Source organism: Solea solea, chromosome 15 (genome assembly GCF_958295425.1).
Source record: "Solea solea chromosome 15, fSolSol10.1, whole genome shotgun sequence".
NCBI classification, from domain to species: Eukaryota; Metazoa; Chordata; class Actinopteri; order Pleuronectiformes; family Soleidae; genus Solea; species Solea solea.
Window position 1 is genome coordinate 12,220,745 of NC_081148.1, and position 22,980 is coordinate 12,243,724.

The window sequence follows — 22,980 nt, forward strand, 5'->3', positions numbered from 1 at the left end:
TCAGTGAGTGATCATCCCAAAGTGGACCCGCACATTATTTTTTGCACTTTGTTTGAATTATATGAACACGGTGCATTTTGATTTGGCACTTCAGAGATACATGAAGGCAGATTTTATTACTTTACAGCTGCTCCTCTCCTTTTCCAGTCTCGATGCCAAGCTAACCATCTGCCGTCTGCTGCAAATTCATATAAATCGCACGACCGTGACAGTAGCATTGATTGTCTCATCTAGCTCCACAGGATGGATGTAGAAGACGATGACCAGAAGCTCTGCCTAACATAAGATCCCAAGGCTGCAGAGAAGAAGGGATTTTTTTGGGGGGGCACAGAAATGCAGATTATTTCATTACATTACAATACATTCATACCTTAAGACAATCACACCAGTGACTTTAAACAGAAGTGGTTTTGGCTGCTGAATATCTCACATATGAGGAAATGAAATAGTGGGTTATTATGGAGTAAGTGATTGGAGTTTGCAAAAGCCGTGTAAATGTCGTCCGTCTGCCACAATTACATCACAACATACTGCGTCTATATGCTCCATTATGCCAGTTTTATTTTATTGCCCATTCATTTGTTTACAGTGGGAATCATTTTAAACATCAACCACCAGCCAGTTGTTTGTGAGTATTTTTTTTTTCTCTCTGTGGATCACTTTCACACTAATGTAAAGCAACATCAGCGAGTTAACACATAAAGCTTAGCATTTTCAAGAATCAAGACACTTTAGTAACAATATAACAAAGTCGTTGTTTGTTTGTTTTTTTTCTCAGCTTCAACAGCAAAAATGAAAAAGTGAACAAATGAAAAAATAAAAGAATTAGCATCATAAAATTAATTTATTCCAAGTAAAAATACAAAATAATATTAATGACATTGACCAGATATGAAAGTCTCCCCCAGAAATAACTATTAATGGTTGAGCAAAAAAGTCTGTAAAGAAATAAAATATGAAACAAAAAAAAAATGAAAATATGTAAATATGTTTAAAGTCTTTTCTTTTTTAGCAAAACTTTCTAAAAAATAATTAAAATTTCTCAGTACAAAGGCTACATTACTACTGGAAGGTACTAGCAGGTAGAGTAAGTAAATACACAGTAGAAAATGATTTTAGTGAATCACAATGCTTGCAATGAAAATAATTCTGCAATAAAGATTTATGCCTCTTTTTTTTTCTTGTTTTCTTCTTTTCTACAAACAGTACAAACAGTATTGCACATTACAACAAAGAGTCAAGGTTCTTAGCCTTATAAAATGGGACTAATTCAAGTCTTGCGTGAATAGAAGGCCACCAGACAATGATGCACCTTTGGGGGCTTTCGATCAAGTTAGAGGTGAAAAGACGCTGCGTCTGTTTTGTGTTAAAAATAACATTCTTTTCTCTTCTGTTTACCTCTCTTTTTTATTTTCTCCCAACAATGTCAGGCTAACAAATCAGGGTCACATCACGGTTTTTTTTCTCAGTTTTTTTTTTACAAAACAAAAAGGGAGCACATACTAATAATAGGAAACATAAAAAACATCTTTTAAAAAAATAATGAACAGAAGATCTCTTTCACAACTCTGGTCAGCATAGTAAATGATTGATTATAAATATACAAAAAATGTGGGAAATATGTTCAGTTTTCTCTCTGAGCACCTGATAAAATGTATTATTTTATTTTTAATCTCTATTTGTCCAATTTGACCAATGGGACACATACGCTGTCATATCCACTGTAATAAAGTAGGCTATACTCGCACTAACTACATCATTATATTAGTTAATAAAGCTCTAGCTCCTTCAGATTTTGTCGTTTTCAAAAAATAAATTCTCAAAACAAAAGCAAATAAGAATGATAAAAAATAAAAAAGAAAGAAATTCAAAACCATCTGTTAAATCATTTCTCTTGAATATTTAAATTAATATAGTTTTTCATCTGAATAAACTTACTTAGAAAATATCAGTTTCTCTCCTAATATATTTCAAAATTGAGGTATTGCAAAAGATCTTGTCAGTCAGAAAGCATGTCGCGTGTCATCTCTCCGTTGTTTTTTTTTCGTCTTTTCACAACAAGAACGGCTGACTGTTGAAAACTGTTCCGATACAAAGAGTAGTGCATAACAAATATCGATCATAGAGAAGGAACAAACATAGAAAAAAGCCGCCTGGGTGGGGAAAGAAATGTCACAAAACACCCAGAATTCACTTTCATAGGGATACTTATTATTACTCATGGTTAGCTTCTTCTTTTCTTTTCCTATCAGTAATAAAAGGTCTTCTGCTTTTGTTTCAATGTTTTCTTTCTTTCTAGGACAAGAACAAACAAACAAACAAACAAAAACAAAAAACAGTTTGCGACTAAAACAAGAGAGGGGAGAATCACAACTCACAAGGGTGTGGGTGGGGGAACAGGGTGGGGTGAGGTGCGTCAAAACACAGATTAAAATGCAGTGATGAAAGATCCTGATCAGATTATCCACCAAACTGCTAAAACGAGTGTAACCTGCTCCCCTAACCCCTCAGCTCAGACCCCAAACCAGAGGCGCACTTGCCTTCAGCAGCCAATACTTAGATTTTTTTTAATATATATATATGTGTATATATATAGATATATAGCATTCATCAAAACTACCAGACCCCCCCCATCCAATCCTCTCAATTTAACTGCGCACCATTTTGATAAAAAACAAAAATATATATATATATATATATATATATATATATATATATAGAATGTCCACCATCTTTAAGCAGGTCCATAACTTCAAGCTTTGCAGGAAACAAAAACATCTGGGTAAAAATGGTAAACCCACCCCCCCACCCTTCCATCCCCTCCCTCCCCTGTCATGTAGTGAGACCATGTGCAGAACTCGGTTCATAAACCTCAAGTCTCCAGTAGCTTCAATAACAATAATGATAATAATAATAATTCATATCCACCCTCCGTCTAATCCACCGCAACCTCCACCGAGCAGGCGGCTGTTCGCTCTGAGTGTTAGGTGGTCTGTAAAAAAAAGTCGTACATGTGAGCTCTTTGGTTGCATTGTGGGACGTTAACATGGCGGGGGGTTTTTTTTGTTGTCACCGGTGGAACAAATGAAAAGAAATAAAAATGAAAGAAAACTCAGTTCTCACTTTAAGCTCACATCGTTGCGTCTTCTCTTCAGATCGTGTGTGTATTTGTGTGTGTGTGTGTGTGTTGAGAGACTTTTTGTTTTTTTTTACATGTACAACTGGTGCAAACGTGTGTGTGTGTGTGTGTGTGTGTACAGGAGAACATAGATACTGCACGTGTGCACACACGAGTTATGAAGTTTCACAGGACTTCTATGTCGGACGTTGACGACAGTTAAAGCGAATCACAGTTCTAGGCATACTCAGACCTAACTACATACGGTATAAAAAATTGCACAATTATATCAAGAACAATCACTGCAAAAAAGTACTTCACCCATCGTAGACAGATTTAAATGGTAATCCTACATTTCATTTTGTGTTGTGATTAAAAAGAAAAAAAAAGAAAAAAACTTCTGACCGCATCCCCCCACCCCCCCGTTTGTCTGGATGTATACAGGAACTATCTGCTCTGGCGTCGCAGAGCTTCCTTTGACCAGTTTTCCCTCTTCCTGTCCAGTCTCCTGTGAGTCCAATGTACGCCTTTAGTGTATTGTGCAAACATGGGCAGAATTAAATAGTAGACATGATACTGAAAAGTGTATTGCATGCAGCAACCTGATTGAAATAAACATGCAGTTAGGGGCGACCCACCCCGACCCCCACAAAAGGTAGCCGTCGTTGTCTAGAGGGCGTCCCCCTAAATTCCCTCCCTCCCTCCCGGTTCTTCACTACATCCGTTATTATTTTACACCGCAGCCTGAATAAAGTACGTATATGGTACGTGTTTATACCACGGGTTTAGCAGCACAGCTATTGCAGCATTACATTTACATAACACTAAAAAATAATGTTATTATAAAAATAAAGACCTAGAAATTGAGAACAAACTAATCTGAATGAGCGTAATGAGGTATTAATATTTTCAGAGTGAAAATTGAGCGCGAATATATAGCCGTGATATTTATTTATTTTTTACTCGGGTCCACACTACGGGATAGTTGTTAAACCTTGCTACATCTTATGCCGTGTTTTGTTTTTGTGTTTTTTTTTTTAAATTCCTCTGTGCATTAATGTCACTTGCCTTTGGTAATTATTATCTTTTACTAGGGGCAATGTAGCTAAGTGCATGCTTCTTTTATATAAAATTGAATTATCTATATATTCATACATATATATAGATAGATACAAAAGGAAAAAAACAAAAAGATTTGTTTTAAATATTCGTATGGTATGGTCCCACCTCTGTCTCGGTAAGGGGGAGGGAGGGGGAGAGGGGGTGAGGTCCAGGAGGACGTACCACACCAGCTCGTCAACAGACTGTAGTCAGGTTTCTAACATACTATCCTGTGTGTGTGTGTGTGTGTGTGTGTGTGTGTGTGTGTGTGTTTTACTGAGATCTTGTGCCGAAGTGCAAATTCTAAGCTGATATCTTTTCCCCACAGAGCTTCATCAGAGGGCAACACCGGACCATGAGTCCACAGCTGTGTGGTATGACCACTGTCTTCTGTGTGTTTTTGTTTTGTTTTAATGAGGTGTTTGTGGGGGAGAGCAGGGTGGTATTGTCAGAGATGTGTGTGTGTGTGTGTGTGCGCGCGTGTGTGTGTGTGTTTGTTGTTGTTGTGGTTGCAGTACTGTCCCGGGCTGTGGGATAGCAGGGTTTCTCGGGAGGTTTGCGGCGGGGTCAGGTGTGGGTTCATCGGGGCAGGACTGACTCACGCCCGCCCGCTCGCCCGCACCCCCCCTCAGCTCCAGCGGAAGGACACGTGTCGAGGGCGGTCGCCCCCTTCCTTCACCAGTGGCTTATGAAACTCGCGGCCGGCTCGTGAGTGGATGCTAGCCCAGCAGTACTCACAGTAGTACTGCAGACAGGTGACATTGGCACAGAAGAAGGGGGCAAACTTCCCCCCGCAGCGCGCCCCCTGGCACTCATCACACATCTGGTCGTCCAGGACATATGGCTTCACCTCCACCTGGGCAGGAAAAAACAAGGTAGTTAATTATCGTTCACAAACAAGGATCATAACAGAAGTAGGAAAGTCGGAATATTTAACATCTAGCAACGACTCATCACGAGTAGATTAGGGACAGGGATTAGATCAGCTGTGACTTGCAAGAAGTGTCATCAAGTGTAAACAAATGCAGCAATATTCAAGATTATCAGATAATCAGTTTATCATCTTCTGAACCATGTAATGCACTGTAAGCCTCATCAAAAATGATGTGTATGTACATGAGTCATGTATTTGTTGTGAGAAAATTAACCCAATCCCCCCCCCCCATGAAGCCCATATTTAAATAAATAAAACCAACTCAGAGTTCGACCACAGAGCCAGGAGAAAAGACACGAGAGCCTTTCAGAGCAGGAGTGGGCAGTGGGTGGATGCTAACCTTGCTATCTTGTGGCCACAAAATGAAAGGTTATGGAATCCTTTAACAGAAGGAGGCGGCCCTTCTCTGCCTGACTAAGAAACAGCTACAGTGCAAAAAAGATCCCCTGCCGAGGGCAACGAGCGTAAAACAGTGGACGGTGGACAATGATGTTCCATTATTGAGAGCCATTTGCACTTAATGGACTTGATAATATTGAATTCCACGAAGATAACTGTTCCATCATACAACTCGGATGTTTTAAAAGATGCCCTCCTCTTGTACAACACTACATAATAATTCAATAAAGAGTCTTTTTTTTTTTTGTCGCAATTTGATTTACTTTTTGTTGTTTAAATGGTTTTGTCGTGACGTATGTTTCAAGGATATATCTTTATTCAAGGCTTTTGTGTGACAGTGTATTCTGGCTTTTGAACATTATTTTGTATTCCACCCAGCTCCAGACATAAATAAAACACTCCCACTAAGAAACCCCCACTGAAGATAGATGGGTGATAGCAGAGGTGGGGTTGGACGGCCCCGCCCTTAAGAGGCTCGACTTCCTGGCCGACAACCAGTCTCTCTCGGTCACAATCTGTCCCATTGCAATTGGCCGGCAAGCCCAAAATAACCATGGATATACATGTATATGCAGGGAACTACTATAATTAAAGTAGCCCTATGTGTCTGCGACTTGAAACATCTGCTGGGACTCCCACCAGCCAAAGGCTGTAGTGATTACACAGCCCAGCCAGGCCTTCCGTAACCGTCGGCTGTGCTGAGCTGTTTGGCTGAGAGCGCGGCTATAATAACCGCCGTGATACATGGGAGAGCGCTCAGGCGCAGTTCGGCTCTGATACATGCCATCGGAATGACTGAGAAAACCTCAGCTGTGGTGGGGATCCTGCCTTCTGTCAGAGGGCGGATGTTGTGAACGGGAGTTCATGAACCCGCTCACCCTTTTGTCGATGTCATTGTGCTGCAGCTGAACGAAGCGGGCGCTGATGGCAGCGATGTAGCTCTGCTGATTGGAGAAAGCGACGCGGCCCGCGCCCTTCGGGTATTTCAGCTCCGGGTCTGTGTCGATGCCGGCGTAGCAAACCCCTCCGTACAGCCGGTCCATGATCATAGCCAGCTCCACTGAGGAGGAGAAGAGATGAGATGAAGACCAAATGTGAGATTTTTTGTCCTCACATTTGGTCTTAAATTGACTTCACTGTCTTTTCATAAGTACTATAGAAGAGGGTTGAAGGTGCAGTGCATAACATTTAGGAGGGTTTATTGGCAGAAAAGTGAATATACTACACGGAAGCGCTGTAATGTTTGTGTATATGCAAACCGTTCAGAGGGATTCTGTCACAAACCACGTCACCACGTCTCAGCAGAGCTTCCGCTTTATTTATTCATTTATTTAATTTCCTGACTAGGTGATTAAGCCACAGTCTTTTTCTTGAAGTCGCATAATATTCCACACTCAGATGTGTAGAAGGTGCTGCACATGATAAATAACTCTTTTAAGGTAGATCCTTAATTGTGATTAACAAGCTATTACAGACTAATACAAACATACGTAGTGTAAAACCCTTAATCGTTCCACAGTGGACCGTCTATGTTATTAACCGATGTAAAAAAATCTACCCTGTTGCACTATTTATCAGAGCAGTAGTCTCAATCCGCCGGTATAATTAGTCGGGGTCACATTGCAGACAAGCCAGTGATGTTTATCCCACGAGTGGACTGAGCCTTTCATTACACCATGAATTCTTAACACGACGACCATTTGGCCTGCGTCCTGGAAACCCAAGAAGAGGATTTCTTTCTCTCAGGGAGAACTTTTCATCACAGCCTCCAGCCTCGGGGGAACCATGTCACCACGCCAGCCACTGTTGTGAATCCGACTTCTGAACATCTCACAAATTCAGTCGCTCACCTGCACGCAGGGGTCGTGGAACTCCTCCAACAAAGATGGTCTTGCGGGGATCCAGAGGCTGAGAGCCATCCATGACAAAGTCGCTGTCGCTCAGGTTCCAGGGACGGATCTGAACCTGCATCAGAGAGAAAATAGAGTCATTTAAAGTTGAATTTATGCACATTTTAAAGACACAGAACAGGACGACCCTCACTAGTAAATATCCGGTACACTTCACAGGTCCTTCACTTGTTTATTATTAGTAATAAACAAGTCAATTGTGCTATTTACTCATTTGTCATAATTAATATTAATTATACAGTGCTTACAAATCTATTAGACCACCACCCAAAGCCAGAGCTGCCTGAAATGAACAGCATTGGTAAATATCTTCCTTTATGATATTACATTATTGTATTCTAAGCAGAAGGCTCTTTATAAAGAACTTTAGGACAAACAGAGAGGGGAAAACTCACTGGTTTATCTTTGATGGTAGGACTGGATACACACAGGTACAGCTTGCCATCCTCCTCGATGCAGGCGTCAATTAAAGCCTGAACTGACGTTTCTTCCTGGAACAGCAGGAAGGCATAACCTGGAACAAAAAAACAAACAAAAAACATGGATTAGAAGAAATAAGCTGATAATGCACTATGACACGTCTTCAGGGTGAGAACTCATATTTATTTATAGTGCCTATATTACAGTGACTCGGCCTCCTGCTTTCTTCTAGTTAGAGACAAATTTGCCTCCACGCAAGCAAACAACCTTGTGGCTTGTTCTGTTCTTATGTCCTCTTTTGCTTTGCCGTAAGACGCTCTGCACCGGCTACACCTCGATGCTCGTGCTGCCTCACATGAAAGGGCTAAAAGCGGCCTGCTCATGCAAAATTGATCTACCTAACGCACTGCACATCTTCCCAGAAAGGTGGGTCACAAAGAGGGGGTTTGGTGATGACTTTGCAAGGCAAAAGGAAAAAAAGAAGAAAGTAATCCAGACTCTCTGTACTATTGAATTATTTATCACTGAGAGCACGGACTTTATCCAAGGTTAGAAGTATTGAGGTGTTCCGAGAGCGACGGAGAAACAGCTACACGGGCCACATTCATCACAAAAATCCCATACAAAAGGCGGCGAGCGATGGGGGATCTGATTTATAGGCTGATCGAAATGAGCGCGACACACCGAGAATGGACGACAACACTCGAGGTGGGAGCCCAAATTGTTTTTGACAAGCGAATGTATTTGCAAAGCTTGTCAGAACGCATCGTAAATTCTGAGCGTGGCGCTTTGATTACGTGAGCAGAAACCCAGCAGCACCTGTGGCAGCCATGAGTCAGGGGAATACGAGCTTCTGTCTGAGCTCTGCAAGTGGGATCGGAGGATAAGATCACCCTTATGTATATATATATATATATATATATATATATATAAATACACACATACACACACTAAATTGTTTCTACTTGAGTTCACAGTCTCCTGCTTCTAATCACCATGTCTACATTGTCTCTTGAGACACTAGAGAAGCCACGTGTTCCAGTATCAGACACAAAACCTAGCACAGATACACACACACACACACGCACACACTCGTTTCAACAAATGCACGGGTGAATCTGGCAAAGAGGAATGTTCAACTGTCATGTTTCACACTTCATATTCCTGAGTGGAGCTGAGTGAAGGGGAGAGGAGACACAAAAAAAAGGGCATACCCCCCCTCAACTGTCGTATGTGGATATTTTAAGAGTGTGTTGCAGCGTAACATGGGAGGATGGGTGTGCTTGTGTGTGTGTGTGTGTGTGTGTGTGTGCGGAGGGAGGGTGACACGAGGACAGGAAAGGAAAGGAAGGGACGAGCATCAAAGGTGGAAAAAAGCAGGTGCGCAAGCAAATGCGTGTCCTCACAAAGGTTCAGGCAGCTGCTGCCATGAGAGATGGCTTTTGTCCCGTGTGTGACGTTCATGTGAGGCATTCACCGTAACAATGGCTCTGCTCTGCTCGGCTCAGACTTGGCATGAACATACATGTACGTCTTGGGTGATGCGTTTTCTATTCTCTCACCATTTCAAACGGTCAGAATCATTGTAGAGCTGTATGAAGTGGCTCTCTCCCTCACACACACGAGCTGCACTGGCTTACCGACACGTTCGGTCTTTGTAAATACCAATGGCGTCAGTGTGTATTTGCAAATGGAACAGAGACGTAAAGTCTACAATTTGGCAAAATGACCAAACACATCATTAAGATATACTAAAATAATTATTAGGTTTATGAAGTTTTGAGTGAATGTTGAAGAAACTACTTAGGTTTCAAAGTTTGTTGTGCATAAACATTATTTTAGCAATACGTTAATTGTTGTGACAAACATTTGCTACGGAGGCAAAATTGACAATAAAAAAAACCAACCATTATTTCTCATTTCCATATCTGACCTCAAGCTGTAGGTGACTCTCTTTCACCTCACATTGACTTGTTTCAGTAACATCACACTGCACAATGTAGGCGCTTGTCCTCACAAGGACTGTAACTCAATCAGTTCTGCAACATGGACACCATCATCCTGCATGTGTCCATGTCCACACATTAGCATACATGTATATACACATATATATACACATATATACTGTATATTTACATATATATATATATATATATATATATACACACATATATAAATGTGTGTATATATATATATATGACTGCTTCAAGTCATCAACTAATCTCTAGTCGTTTTTGTAATTGGTCAAGGCTGAGTCAACTCCTCCCTGGACCGGACACAAGAAAATACACAGTTAGAGCCAACACAAAAAAAAGGATTTTGTGCATCGTCATCTTTTCTCTGATGCAAGACCCCCGTCCGTCTCTGCGTTGCCAGGTTACATATAAAAAAAGGTTTGTCACTGGGAGGAATCATTTGGAACCGTACTGACGTATCCAAACAGAAAAAAACACTGCACTGTCTCTCCCTCACACACACGCGGAGGAAAAAAGATGATAAAAGGCAGGGGTTTGAAGGAGACGGAGAAAAAAGCTGCTGCTATTAAAACATTTATAAAGGTCAAGTTAAAAAAAACAACCTGGCGCAATAGTCCAGGAAAGTGAAATCAACAACCAATATCGCTCTACACTTCATGTTCCATCCATACATCCGTCCATCCATCCATCAGCTACAGGGTCACAGGGTCACAGATCCAGCTGACATCCGGTGAGTAAAGGCCAACAAACTATCAAAGAGCCATCATACAGAGACAGACGTCCATCTAATTTCTCACATACGGGAAATGTAGTGTCTCCGATTAAGCCTTAATCCCAATCTTGCATGTCTTTGCATGTCCAGAACTTCATATTTAATAGAAATCAATGTTATTAGCGAAAGAAAGTGATGTTTACAGATCGTTTTTTGTACAAATTTACCAAAGTTTTGTACTTGTGATAAAGGAAACGCTTCATCACCTCGAGCCTCCCATTAAAGCTGAATGTACCAGATCTCACTGGGCACTGTGCCTATTCAGTGCCCTGATATTTAGACTGACTGGTGCTGGGGATCGCTCTCCATTTTCCCATCAGGCTTGCACAGTGCAGAGACTTCTACCGCGGGGAGGAGAGCACAGATCTGCAGTGGCTTGTCTCGGGAGATTTATAGGGGTCCGCCGCCGAGCTCCCCGCGCTGTCCAAGTACGGCGAAAATACGTACATCTGCATGATTTTCCATCGTAAAGAAGTTGTTGTGTTTACAGACAAACAATAGACACAGAGCCTCATGGTTTGCAGAGACAAGCCAATGACCTCATGCAGCACTGAGTCTTTTCCTGTGACGGAGGCCAGTGGTTTGACTCACAGGGAGAGAAACGGTTACCTCAACAACAACCTGATGACAGCAGCTGTAAAAGAAACAGCCATTATCTCACGAAATGCTACCACTGAACTACAAATCTGCTCCCTTAAAAACTACTGAGGCTTCACAGGAGTAAATGGGAGAAAGATAAAGTCTGTTTTGAAGTCTTAACGTTCACAAAGACTGGAAGAGGCCGTATGGAAGTAGGAAAAACTGGAGTAATTAACACTTGTAAGCTCACATGTAAACTGCATCTGGACAAAAACCAAACCTTAAAAACAAAATGTGTGTTTTCACCAGGGAGGTACGTGCAGATTGATTTTATGGCTGAGTGATAAAGCCAAATCAACCCAACCTGGCTCCTGGCTAACATACAAATCCTATGGCATAAACTTATGTGAAATCAACGCTTAAATTTTTTTCTAATTAAATGAAATAAACCATTTTATTTGGTGAACTTGAAAAGTGCCAATACCTAGATTCTACTCCATTTAGACTGAGGAATTACCAGCTTTATTCCGCTCAATTGGACATTACATAGTCTTTGCACTGGGGAGCTGATTTAGATATTTGCATTCACACAAACGCCACCGACAAGTAACGTCTACAAACTTCCCAGTTTGCAGTGAATGTGGAAAGCACTAACACGTGCATGTTTACTGTAGGTCTTTTCTAGAAGCCGAGCCCAAAGATTTCTAATCACCTCAATTTAAAGAGAAACTCACCGTATATAACCCGAAACAATGGGAAATTATGATTTATTTTAAAATAATTCAATTTCAAGTGATTTAAAGGCAGGCGAGTCTGCAAGCAATGCATAAACAACTCGTGCAAATGCGAGTCTAACACTTGTAAAATACAAAAATACAAAGAGTAGGAAGAATATGCTAATCTGTGATTATTAATAATCTTATACACCTTTCTGAGGACTAAATGCGCTCCTTCCAAGTGTGTTGTAGAACCTGTCGCCAAAATGCCGCAGTAGAGCTGACACGACCCCTGATAGCATTATAAAAGGCTTATTCTAGGGTCCAATTCATACAATCATGTGCTTGTACACTAAATGAAAAATAATTTCAATGTCCCTTTTACATGCTGGACATTTAAAAGAGAAAAGAGAGAAACATGTAGACCTCTGTTTTGAATGAGCAGTTTGTCTAGTGTAACCTTTTGAAGCCTTAAAACGAATGTGACAGTCATGGTGGAATGACGTGAGCTTCAGCATTTGTGGCCGTTTATAGCTCCCTGCACTCAGACGACACCCCCCCCCCCCTCCTCCTCCTCCTCCTCCTCCTCCTCCTCCGCCCTCTATTCTCAATCACAGACAGAAATAGCTCACTAACATTTCAAGCTGATTGCCAAAAACAGTGACAAGATTTGGTCATAGGAGATGGAGGAGAGAGCGTGAACCGACAGAGCCATACTGTACTGTTTATGGCAACACTGGTGTGTTCGTGTATCTACACTGACAAAGGTGATCCAGCAAGTTTGTGCATAAGGTTTCGGACTATTTTTCACTATTTTTTTGAATAGACAAACCTGCCATTTCAAAGACACATCTCTTTGATGACTGATAACTTTAACTTTATTCCATAAAATAGCTGGGAAATTCCTCCAGAGTGATCACTTGTGTGTCTGTGTGTCCCGACCAAGTGTCTGGGAATTACTGAAGTACAATGTTCTCTCTCTCCTTTTCACACCGCTCTGTTCCCGACCGACTGAGAAAAATATCCGCGCCTCTTCACCGCTGCACGGCGTTCACACGCTAGTCGCCGACTTGGGTATCGTTAGTGCTCACGACATTTGCTGTGGGAGGGAAAATTGAGTTGATGAAAATGAACCAAACCAGTCAAAAATGTGGGCCACAAAATCAAAAACACATGCTAATAGATGCTGAAGTGGGCCATAGAGCTGAGGGGAAGAGCAAAATGGAGTGATAATTACCTCCACCATGGAGGCTGTGTTCTCAGAAAAAAAAAAAAGCAGTGGTGAAATGATGAACTCTTTATATGTTTCGCATCTGAATGAAAGGGTTATAGTCGCAGACATTTTTTTGTTTATTGCTGATACCGATGATCTCAACGTGTCACACATTTCGCCTGATTAATCTGCACACTGATTAAGAATGCAGCTGCTTGCTTCCTACTCCGTCTCTAAACCGCAAACGCTCTCTGAGAAACCAAAACGAGTCCCTGAAGTTTGGACCGAGGCACGACATGAGTCATCCTTGAACCAAAACACATTCTGTCCGGGCGAACACACACACACACACACACACTCTGCCTGCAAGTTGAATGTGAAGCAGGATGGAAAGTGACAACTATCTTCCATTCAGGAAAAGCTTGCAAGAGCGTTTAACACAAAGAGAGGCCGCTGACCCTCGGATGAGAATGCCGCTCTTGTGAATCGGCTCTTATAGCATCCATATGACGGTAGGATACATTTCCACACACATCCTCCTTTGTCTCTTTAAGGCTGCTTGCCTAAGCCTACTATCTGTTTAATAAGGAGTTAGATATTAGCAGGATATTTGAGCTGTGGTTTTTTTAGAGTAGGAAGTTTTAAATTCGAGAGTGAGAGTTACAACTTCACAAAAGACATTAGTCCCACATCCCCTCCCCTTAAATGGCAGCATCCTCCAGCTGTTGTAAGCTCATTCATTCCCCTAAAAGGATGCTTCATTTTTCTTTCTGGATTTGCATAAAAGTAGTGCCAAGTCTATTCAAAATAATCCTCCTTCAGGCTACAAAAAAGGATGTTGAAATATGAGAGTGGGGTAGAAACTGGCAGGGATCTTTGCTGGTGCTCCAGATGCACCATATTACAATTTGTCCATGGAATGTCAGTTATTTCCAGATCGTCTTTAGCAGCTAATTTGACACACGGCAGCTAGACCAGACGGAGGGACGTCGAGGCTTGGAGGATCGCGGTTGCACTTCTGATCACCTGCCCAAAAAGAAATGACACCAGAGTGGCTGCGCGGAAAAAGTGAAAACACTCACGCTCCTCACGTACTTATTCAAAGCAAACAGTCTGACCGCATGGGTCAAAACACTTGGAGGGTAGTTACAGTGCCATTGCACATGATATGCACGTTGCTGTGAGATGACTGCAGGGGGCCGCTCGGATAAACACACACCTCCGTGCTCGGGCCAGCGTGAGCCCCGAATTCTGGGTAATCCGACTCTTTCTAAAAGGCAAAGACGGTGACACACCCGAGCTGATATTTGTTGGTGTAGACTTTGATCTAGTGGAAAAACACACTCTATGCTCTGAGAATCTGTTCGTACCTTTAGGTGGGAAGTAGGATTTGCTTTCAGCTTTGTGGGGCCAGTCCACCACCAGGTGCCCATAGCGACGGAAGCTGTTGGTGATTTCATCTGTAAAAATAGAGGAAAACGGGCTTGAATGTTACATTTTATGACACGATAAGAAAACCACCCATGGCTGCTCATGCAGTATGCATATGAAGGACCATATGCAGAGACACGGCCAGTGCGGAGGCAGGCGGAGTTTCTATTTATTGCCATGTTTTCTGCTGCAGCAGCAGCAGCAGCAGCAGTCACTGCATTAAACAGGAACACAGGCCAAACACATCACCTCTATACTCATACATTTACAACAACAGCTGAGGGAACAAGCTGTGCATCCCCTCATTATTACACATGCTTGTAGTCACACATGAACATAAACATTGCATATTAATGTTAAACTAAACAACTGCAAGTTCATACAAAAAACAACTTGTAAATACAATTTAATTAACATTTCTCTTTGATGTGTGTGTCTATACATACATACATACATATATATATATATGTATATGTATATTTTTGTATCTGGTCCAAACATTTCTACTTTGACTAAATGGTTAAAAGTATTTACTAATTAAAATAATTGGTGCAGAACTTTTACATTGCATAGCACAAATAAAAACTTCATAGAGAAAATCTGTACTGAATTATTCTGCCAAAAAATATTTCTACATCTTGGAAAACAGGTTTAGTCAATTTCTTGCTGACACTTTGATCATCAGTACACAGACAGTAGATAAAATCCCTCTGTTTTAAAGTGTGTCTCATGTTTTTGGACTTTTTTTTATTGCATTGTTTTTATTGCCCTAAAACTTCCACATCTGATTCAGTTTAAAACAAATAATATTCAAAGCAAGATATAATATATATCTTTATATATAATTTAAGAGGGAAACTAAATGTAAAAATGCATAATATGTGTGTTTCAAATCTCGGGGGTTAAATTATGGAACAGTCTCACAGATGAATTAAAGTAAAAAAAAGTACATCAATCAGTTTAAAAGAATATACAAAATACTAGTTTAAATAAATATAAGGATGAAGAACAGCAGTTTAATCCAGGACGGTGATAGAAATGGTCGTGTTTAAAGCCAGACAAATTCTTGTGTTGTACGGAGAGCATTAACAACATCATACAAAATACTGTATATATGTAAATATTTGGTGATGGGATAAAGTAGTCTATGAATTGAGTTGTGTGTAATAGGAATGGGGGTAGGTACATATAAGTTTATACTTCTGCTTACTCCTTTTCAAACATGTGATGAGATGTAAATGTACGTTCAGCAGAATAAAACTGCACGACAAACTGAGGCTTTTCAACAAACAGTGTTTGCTGTGACTGAACAGTGTTTAAATGTGACGTCCTTATTAACACAGTGTGTCGTGTTGCCCTAAAGCCAGCCTCACAAACGTCTGTGTAACTGTGAATTCCAAACAGCCAATGACAAAGATGGCACTGAGAGCCTTCCTCCACGTACTGTACAGTGTGTGCAAACATTGTCAGAGGTGTCGGAGTCGTCTCCTCTCGCTTTTACCTTCGTCTATGTCAGGCGGCAGGCCTCCAACGAACACCTTCCTCGAGTAGCGCTCCATCCTCTCTCCGTTCTGACAGCGCGTTGGCGAGTTCAGCCCTGGGGTCAACGAAGGGTCACCGTGGCCATCGTCGAGGAAACCGTCTTCAAAGGGGAAAAGGCAGGAACGACCTGGTGGGCGGGAGAAAAAACAGAGCGAAAGGGGAGGACAGACGGGGATGATGGGGAAGGAAAGAGGTACAAAAGTGAAAAGTAAGAAGGGAGTGACTGATAGAGACTGTTACAGAGCAGAATCACTTTAGATAAAGATTTCGTTCACCTCAACTCATCCATCTTGGTTCACTTTATTAGGATACTTAAATGCTACAATCAGATTTGATCTGAAATACATATTACAATACCAACACTCTTTTGTCCACATTTCTATTTGAACATACAGTACAATGTACTGTAATCTCAGAATATATATGGTAAATACCATCTGAGCCGAATTAATATATGATTAAAAAAAAATTTAATTTCAGACAAGAACACTGCAATTATATTTCTCCTATGCGCGTTTGTGTCAGCACCTCAGCACCACTTAATGAAAGCTGTATGATTCATACATTATTCACCGCTCTCTGCCAGCTATACAGTTTGAACACGTAACCCCAGCCCCGCGTATTACAGCGACCTTACAAACGTCACACAGCAGCTGTGCTCTTTGCAGAGGAGAACAACAACAAGAACAATTTAATGCAGCGCGTTGAATCAGAGATGAGCCGTGTTGGAAGCACCTATCTTTGTTATCAACACCTGGACGATGATTCACTTCTGAGTCAGCGGACTCCTCATGAAGCCCTCTGACTTAACGGACTGGTTGTTTACATGAAAACGCAAGGCTGGCGTTTTGAGACTTTCCCACTGTGGGAACCGTTTTCACAAAGAAATTGTGTTTCAGGGCTGTTTCTGTTTGGATAATGTGCCAATATGATGAAAAAAAACAACAAAAAACTTTAGTGGATTCACCTAGACTGGTTTCATGTAGACTTAGAAGCTCTGAAACTAGGGATGGGACGATATCACTTTTTGGTGTCCGATACCGATACCACAGACTCGAGTATCTACAGATATTAGTCTGATACAGTCATTTTAGACCGTTTATGAACTATGAAGATGTTAACAACACATTTGTGCTGAGTCATTTCAAAGACATCACTCTCCGACTGTTGTTGTAATAAACAGCGCAAACATGACTCAGCTAAAATGCTTTTTACATTTTTACAGTCTGTGCGACATATGATTTGTGGATTGTATCGGACGATCCGGTGATTCTGACCGATATCGGACCGATACCGATTCCCATCCCTACATCAAACCAACTAAAACACAGAGTCAAACTGCTGGTTATACCACAAATAGTTGGGATTAATTCGCTATTAATTTCGACCACTGTCAATATAAGGATTGGAGAATGTACAGAAAAGAGATTTTTTTCTTCTTCCCATCAGGCAAATCATGATTCATACAGATTTATTTGGCGGACCCTTCTGCCCCAACATGATTAAATGCACAACATGACAGTGTTTTGAAATTAATACGAGTTCATTCAATCACAGCATAGATGAAAAAGCAGATAGTAATACCACACTAAAAGCCCCAATCAGCCTCAGAGAGAGAGGGAGAGAGAGAGAAAGAGAGAGAGAGAGAGAGAGAGAGAGAGAGAGAGAGAGAGAGAGGCGGTCGGCATGGCAAGCAGAAGCCCAAAGAAAATGCCACACGTTACCTCTTCTGCGGCCATAGCTCCTGGCTGCTTGTCAGTGTAGTGGGGGGGGGGGGGGGGGGGGAGAGAGACACAAAGAGAAAGAGAGGGTTGGGGCAGGAAAGAGATACAGAGACATGGATTTTGTGGAAATAAACCAAACCGAGGAACATCTCTAAGGCAACAGTGAAACCACACATGGCTACAACCTAAGCCTCTGCAATGGCAGGAGGGCGATTATTACAGCCTGGCTACATCCCACAGTAAACCTGCTGCACCTGCCCTGGCAACAGGAGCAAGCAGATGCAGTACAGGAGCAGGAGTGGGGGGGTGGAGGTCAGCCACGGAAACGACTCACAAATTTAGAAGCGTAATGTGACCATGCCCCGTGGCCAGTAATTGTCATCTTGGCTTAATGAAGCCATTATGGTTTGGGTTTGTGCTAATCTACTGTGAATATTCACAGATGAGGCCATAAAGCAGAGTGCAGTTCTGGACTGGAGGTAGAGCAGGTTAGTCATTATCATGGCCTTGGTGAAATATTAAGAGTTGCTCTTAAGTCAGATGCGGCAGGCCAGCTGTGAGTGGAAACTTCCTACGGGATAAGGAGAGAGTGTGGAGGTAGCTGGCAGCCTCGGGGCACTGAGAGGGGAAGATAACCTGCAAAGAGGAGGGGGTGGGAGTGCAGGCCGGAATATCTGCCGCTCTGATCCAAATCTATAACAAGGTAAAAGTGCAGCAGTGTGATCATCACTTATATCTAATCACCTGGTCATGAGTACTGGTCTTATCTTTCCCTTATTTTAAAGCTCATTTCACTGCAGTGATGAATGTAAAATATCTAGAAATCCCTGATACGATCAGCAGTTACCACAGCTTTAAGATGTGGTTTACCACTTGAACACTTGGCCAAGATTTTCAAAAGCATCCCCTTCCCCTCACATTGCATCACCTGCCGTCATGAGATAAAATTTCCGTTGAGTCGTGTGATGACAAGTGAGCAGGTTTCGAAAACAACATCCACTGAGGTAAATCTTTCAAAAGCTCTAAACATAGCTGGCAAAAAAGATTGAATTACACGCCACACAGTACTTGTCAATTAGACGTCTACTTAGCAGCTTTTCACTGAGATCTCCATGACAAGTCATGCTCATCCCAACTATACAGCTACTTGTAATCACGTGACAAATGAAGCTCAAAATATAGGTATAATTATAGCAGATTTGTCAACTGTTTGACAACGTCTTATCAAGCCACTGAATTCCAACCCGAAGGCAGCTTTAAAGGCATTCAGAAATTCTATAAGCAGCCTGCATGTAGACCTTAGTAATACTCTGACACACTGGGTTTTCTTTGATCAAGAACAAGTTTTTATGTGCAAAAACACCACACGTTTGCGTGTTTGCCTAATCACTGAAATGTTCTCACAACAAGCTCAATTTGAACCTCACTGTGCAGTGAATACAAACTGCAGAGGAGGAAAGTGTGGCTTAAGATAGTGCAAATTCCAACAAACAGCAGGAGGGCAAACACAGTACTAAGCAGATCCTAATGTAGCTCTCTCTCAACTCATAAGTCACAAAGCAGACTCACAGCCTCAAAAAACCAATATGGACCTTTGCATTGCGAGAAGCCCATTGTGTGACTTGGCCCTCTGGCTTCTCTCGGGGGATACATTGTCTCTGAGCCTCTTCTTCCTGGCTATGTTTTCATTAAAAAGATCTGGCAATCACCAAAAACCTGGGCAGCCTCTACGCTGCTTTGCACTCTCACCGTCTGGTCTTGGAAGAAACAATGTCACCTAGCAACCGGAGCAAAAGGAAGAAATGTTTCACTGGGAAATTGTCAGATCCCTCAGTGAGAGTGAACACAAACCATGAGGGAGAGGAGGAAGGAGAAAAGCGAGGGATAAGATTGAGTATCAACTTCAAACTGTGCGGTGTCTGGGAGAATGGACGTGTTTTAAAGAAGACTGGGTGACTCCTCTGGGTGAGATAAGTATGATGCCTTATGCTCTTTGTGGCTTAAAAGCCTCGGAGACTGCTGTCAACTGAACAAGACAAATAAATGTGTCCACGAGATCTCTGCTCATTACTTTCCACCATCTCTTCCTTATTTCAAGTGCTAACGCCAGCCGCAGACAGTAGAGGCCTTACAGGTTCTCACAGCATGAGGCCTCAGAGCTAACGGCTTGAAAAGAAGAAGAGACGCAGAGCGAAACCCTTTAAAGTTTCCCCGTCTACACACATCACACGCTACAACAGAGCAAGCCAGCTCTGACAGAAGTGGAAGATCTCGGCAAAGCTGCGTTTGCCCATGACACAACATTTCAACATCAACGTCTGAAATGATTTCCAAGGATACAATTGATGTAAAGGACAGAATGAAAGAGGAGCACCAGAGTTGTATCCACATACATATACATTGAGTATGGGTTTTTTTTGTATGTTTTTATGTTTTTAAGTAGGTTACTGGAGGTACTGTACTTGAGGACAGGTGAATGTTGAGGACAGGTGAATGTTGAGGACAGGTGAATGATGGGGACAGGTGAATGTTGAGGACAGGTGAATTATGAGGACAGGTGAATGATGAGGAAAGGTGACTGTTGAGCACAGGTGAATGTTGAGGACAGGTAAATTTGTGCTAATTTAGGTCCCTGAGTGAGTGAGAAAATTAAAGCATTTGTGACCTTTGACATCTTGACTGATACATTATGCGTTTACATATTTTATATTGTCAGCACATTTATTTGTAAAGGTTTGCCTTGAATTAAAAACTATTCATGTGAGATTTGTGTCCCCTTGTCCTTTGTGCACGACACAAGAAAGAACCCCAACCTTGTTAAAAAAGTAACTAAGTATCTTTTACTCTTTAACTTGAGTACATTTTATTTTATAGGCCATCACTTTTACTGGTACTGAAGTAAAATTTTGTCAAAATGGTACTTTTAGAATTATTTACACTAGTATTTCAGTACTCTTTCCACCTCTGGTTTACGTTGATTTACAACGTAAACAAATTCTTTTTTAAAAGATGGTTCATGTAAATATTGAGATTTCTATACATGTATTGATTTGTCTATGTGATCTCCACAAAGTATATTTTTTTTTCATTTTTTTGTTTGACATCCTCTATCTCACATTTGTGTGAGCCGAATGAGCACGTCCAGAGAGGATGTTAGGGCTTGATTTGATCACCAGTCTGTCCAGATGTCTTTGATTTTTTTTTATTTTATTGAAGTTTGGACATGGGAAACATTAATTGCCCCTTATATAACTTGAGGAAATTGAGACCTAAATAAATGATATCCCTGACCTCAATCAAAAGAAAAATACATATCACTGAGGGGCAGTCTGGAAAATGTTCTGGCATGTATTAGGAAGCAGCACATGGGATAAAGAGCTGTAATTTCTCTCTCTGGCTCATCTTCTGTCCCCGTTGGTCATATGTCGGCTGGTGGGACACTGGGGGTGGGAGTGGGTGGGGGGGTATACTCTTACATGTTGGGGTATTTTTGGAAGTGTTATTCACAGGTCAACTGCCAGTGCTAAGAGGACTGCCCTAAGTTTATGGTGTAAGGGAATCCAGGCCTTAGCAAAGGGTAGGCAGGTGTGCTCTCTATTGGCATCAGGCTGTGTGGTTAGGCGGCATATGTTTTTCATGGGAACGGGACACAAAATACTTCCCATTCTCGATTCTTTTAAAAACAGAATGATGCAAACATGATGGGTACGGCAGTAAAATATGACTTACTGTTTAACGGCATTATGTGGTCTGCTCCAGGATGATGAAAATTGAGGCTCATGCGTCCTGTTAACGACAAAAAAACAAACAAACAAACAAACAAACATGTTAAATCACTGATAAAAAGTGCTTGTTAGACAGATATTCATTTCACCTTTCATTCTACTGTCAACAATAAGGATGTTAATGATCAATTGCCAGTCGTTAATTGCGGTTAAGAATTTAACTGATTAAAAATGTATTAATCAATCAATTAACCAACATCTGTTAATTTAATTGAGTTCTTTTTTAACAGCAGAATGTGTACATCAGCTAAAGTATTGATGTAATCAGCAGAAGAAGAAGAAGTAAAAAGTGCAGGAAAACAAACGTGAGGTGAAATGAAGTGGCCTAGAGCCAGTTACTATTTACTATTAATGATCAACCAACTATAACCACCGATATCATTAACCTGTTCAACTATTGGTTAAGGAAAATGTAGAACATTTGAAACCCTATTCAGCTGTGAGCAAATTTCAGCTGAAATGTTCGATATGACACGAGTAAACAAAATGCTACACACTGGCAGAACATAGATCCACACATTACACATGAGAATTGTATTCATATCTTATATACACCCACATGCACATGCACATGCACACACACACAAATGGACCTAATTTGGTCCATGTTGCATGGGCCCATCTGCAGGTGCTTTCACAGGGAGAGGTGTGGTGTGGAACATCTAAATGAGAGTCACAGTTATCTCAGTGTCCATCATTCTTCTTGTACGGGTGGCAACAGAAATAAAACACCTAAAATATCCTCTAATTAAGGACAAAATATAACTCAACTCGGTGTCAACATCGTTTGCAGTTGGCGGCCGCAGCGCAGAGACACGCCCTTTATCCAGCAGCTTTTTTTAATTCAACACACAGCAGGAAAGAGTCATCTACTGTCGGTGAGGCTAACACTACATCCATACTACATTTGCAATTTAAAAAATGACCATTCGGGTCCACTGAGCATGAGCATGGGAGTGTAAACAGGAAGTTTACTCAGTTTTAGAGAGAAAAAATAAGGATTCAAGCGAGCTTTCAAATCACGGATGTAGCCTTAAATAAGCTTTAATATTAACACTGGGACAGTGTGGTGGGGAATAAAGGTTACGTTAGACAACCGTCCATTTCAGTTTCTTTACTGCTATTGTAGGTTTCCCAATGTACAACATGGACTTTGAGAGATCATGTTGCAGGCTGCTAGGGCGAAAATGACATGTCACCAGTTTCAAAAAAATGTGTCCAAAGAAGACAGATAGCAGATAGACACCAACACGGCCTATTTCCACAAACAGCAGTTGTTGAGGCAGTGTAGGGGAGGACAAGGGGGCAGCCAATCTGCAGCTACACAGATGTGAATTTCCACACTCCTCTCAGCCAATCA

At 41.4% G+C, this 22,980-nt stretch overlaps 1 protein-coding gene across 7 annotated transcripts in view; it reads right to left on the reverse strand.

Annotated features, from left to right (window-relative positions):
* Positions 1–2,826: 2,826 nt before the first annotated feature.
* Positions 2,827–22,980, reverse strand: part of cpeb3 (cytoplasmic polyadenylation element binding protein 3) — a 36,477-nt gene continuing 16,323 nt past the window's right edge. For 5 of the 7 annotated variants that reach the window (XM_058651664.1, XM_058651660.1, XM_058651662.1 and 2 more), the window contains 8 exons: positions 21,565–21,621; positions 17,836–17,859; positions 16,071–16,238; positions 14,509–14,598; positions 7,858–7,976; positions 7,403–7,517; positions 6,431–6,612; positions 2,827–5,075 (listed from right to left, as the gene is read on the reverse strand). In XM_058651664.1, coding sequence (XP_058507647.1) covers positions 4,848–5,075; positions 6,431–6,612; positions 7,403–7,517; positions 7,858–7,976; positions 14,509–14,598; positions 16,071–16,238; positions 17,836–17,859; positions 21,565–21,621 — 983 coding nt within the window. In that variant the 3' untranslated portion in view covers positions 2,827–4,847. The remainder of the gene's footprint in view (positions 5,076–6,430; positions 6,613–7,402; positions 7,518–7,857; positions 7,977–14,508; positions 14,599–16,070; positions 16,239–17,835; positions 17,860–21,564; positions 21,622–22,980) is intronic. The other 2 variants (XM_058651665.1, XM_058651663.1) reach the window with 1 other exon arrangement.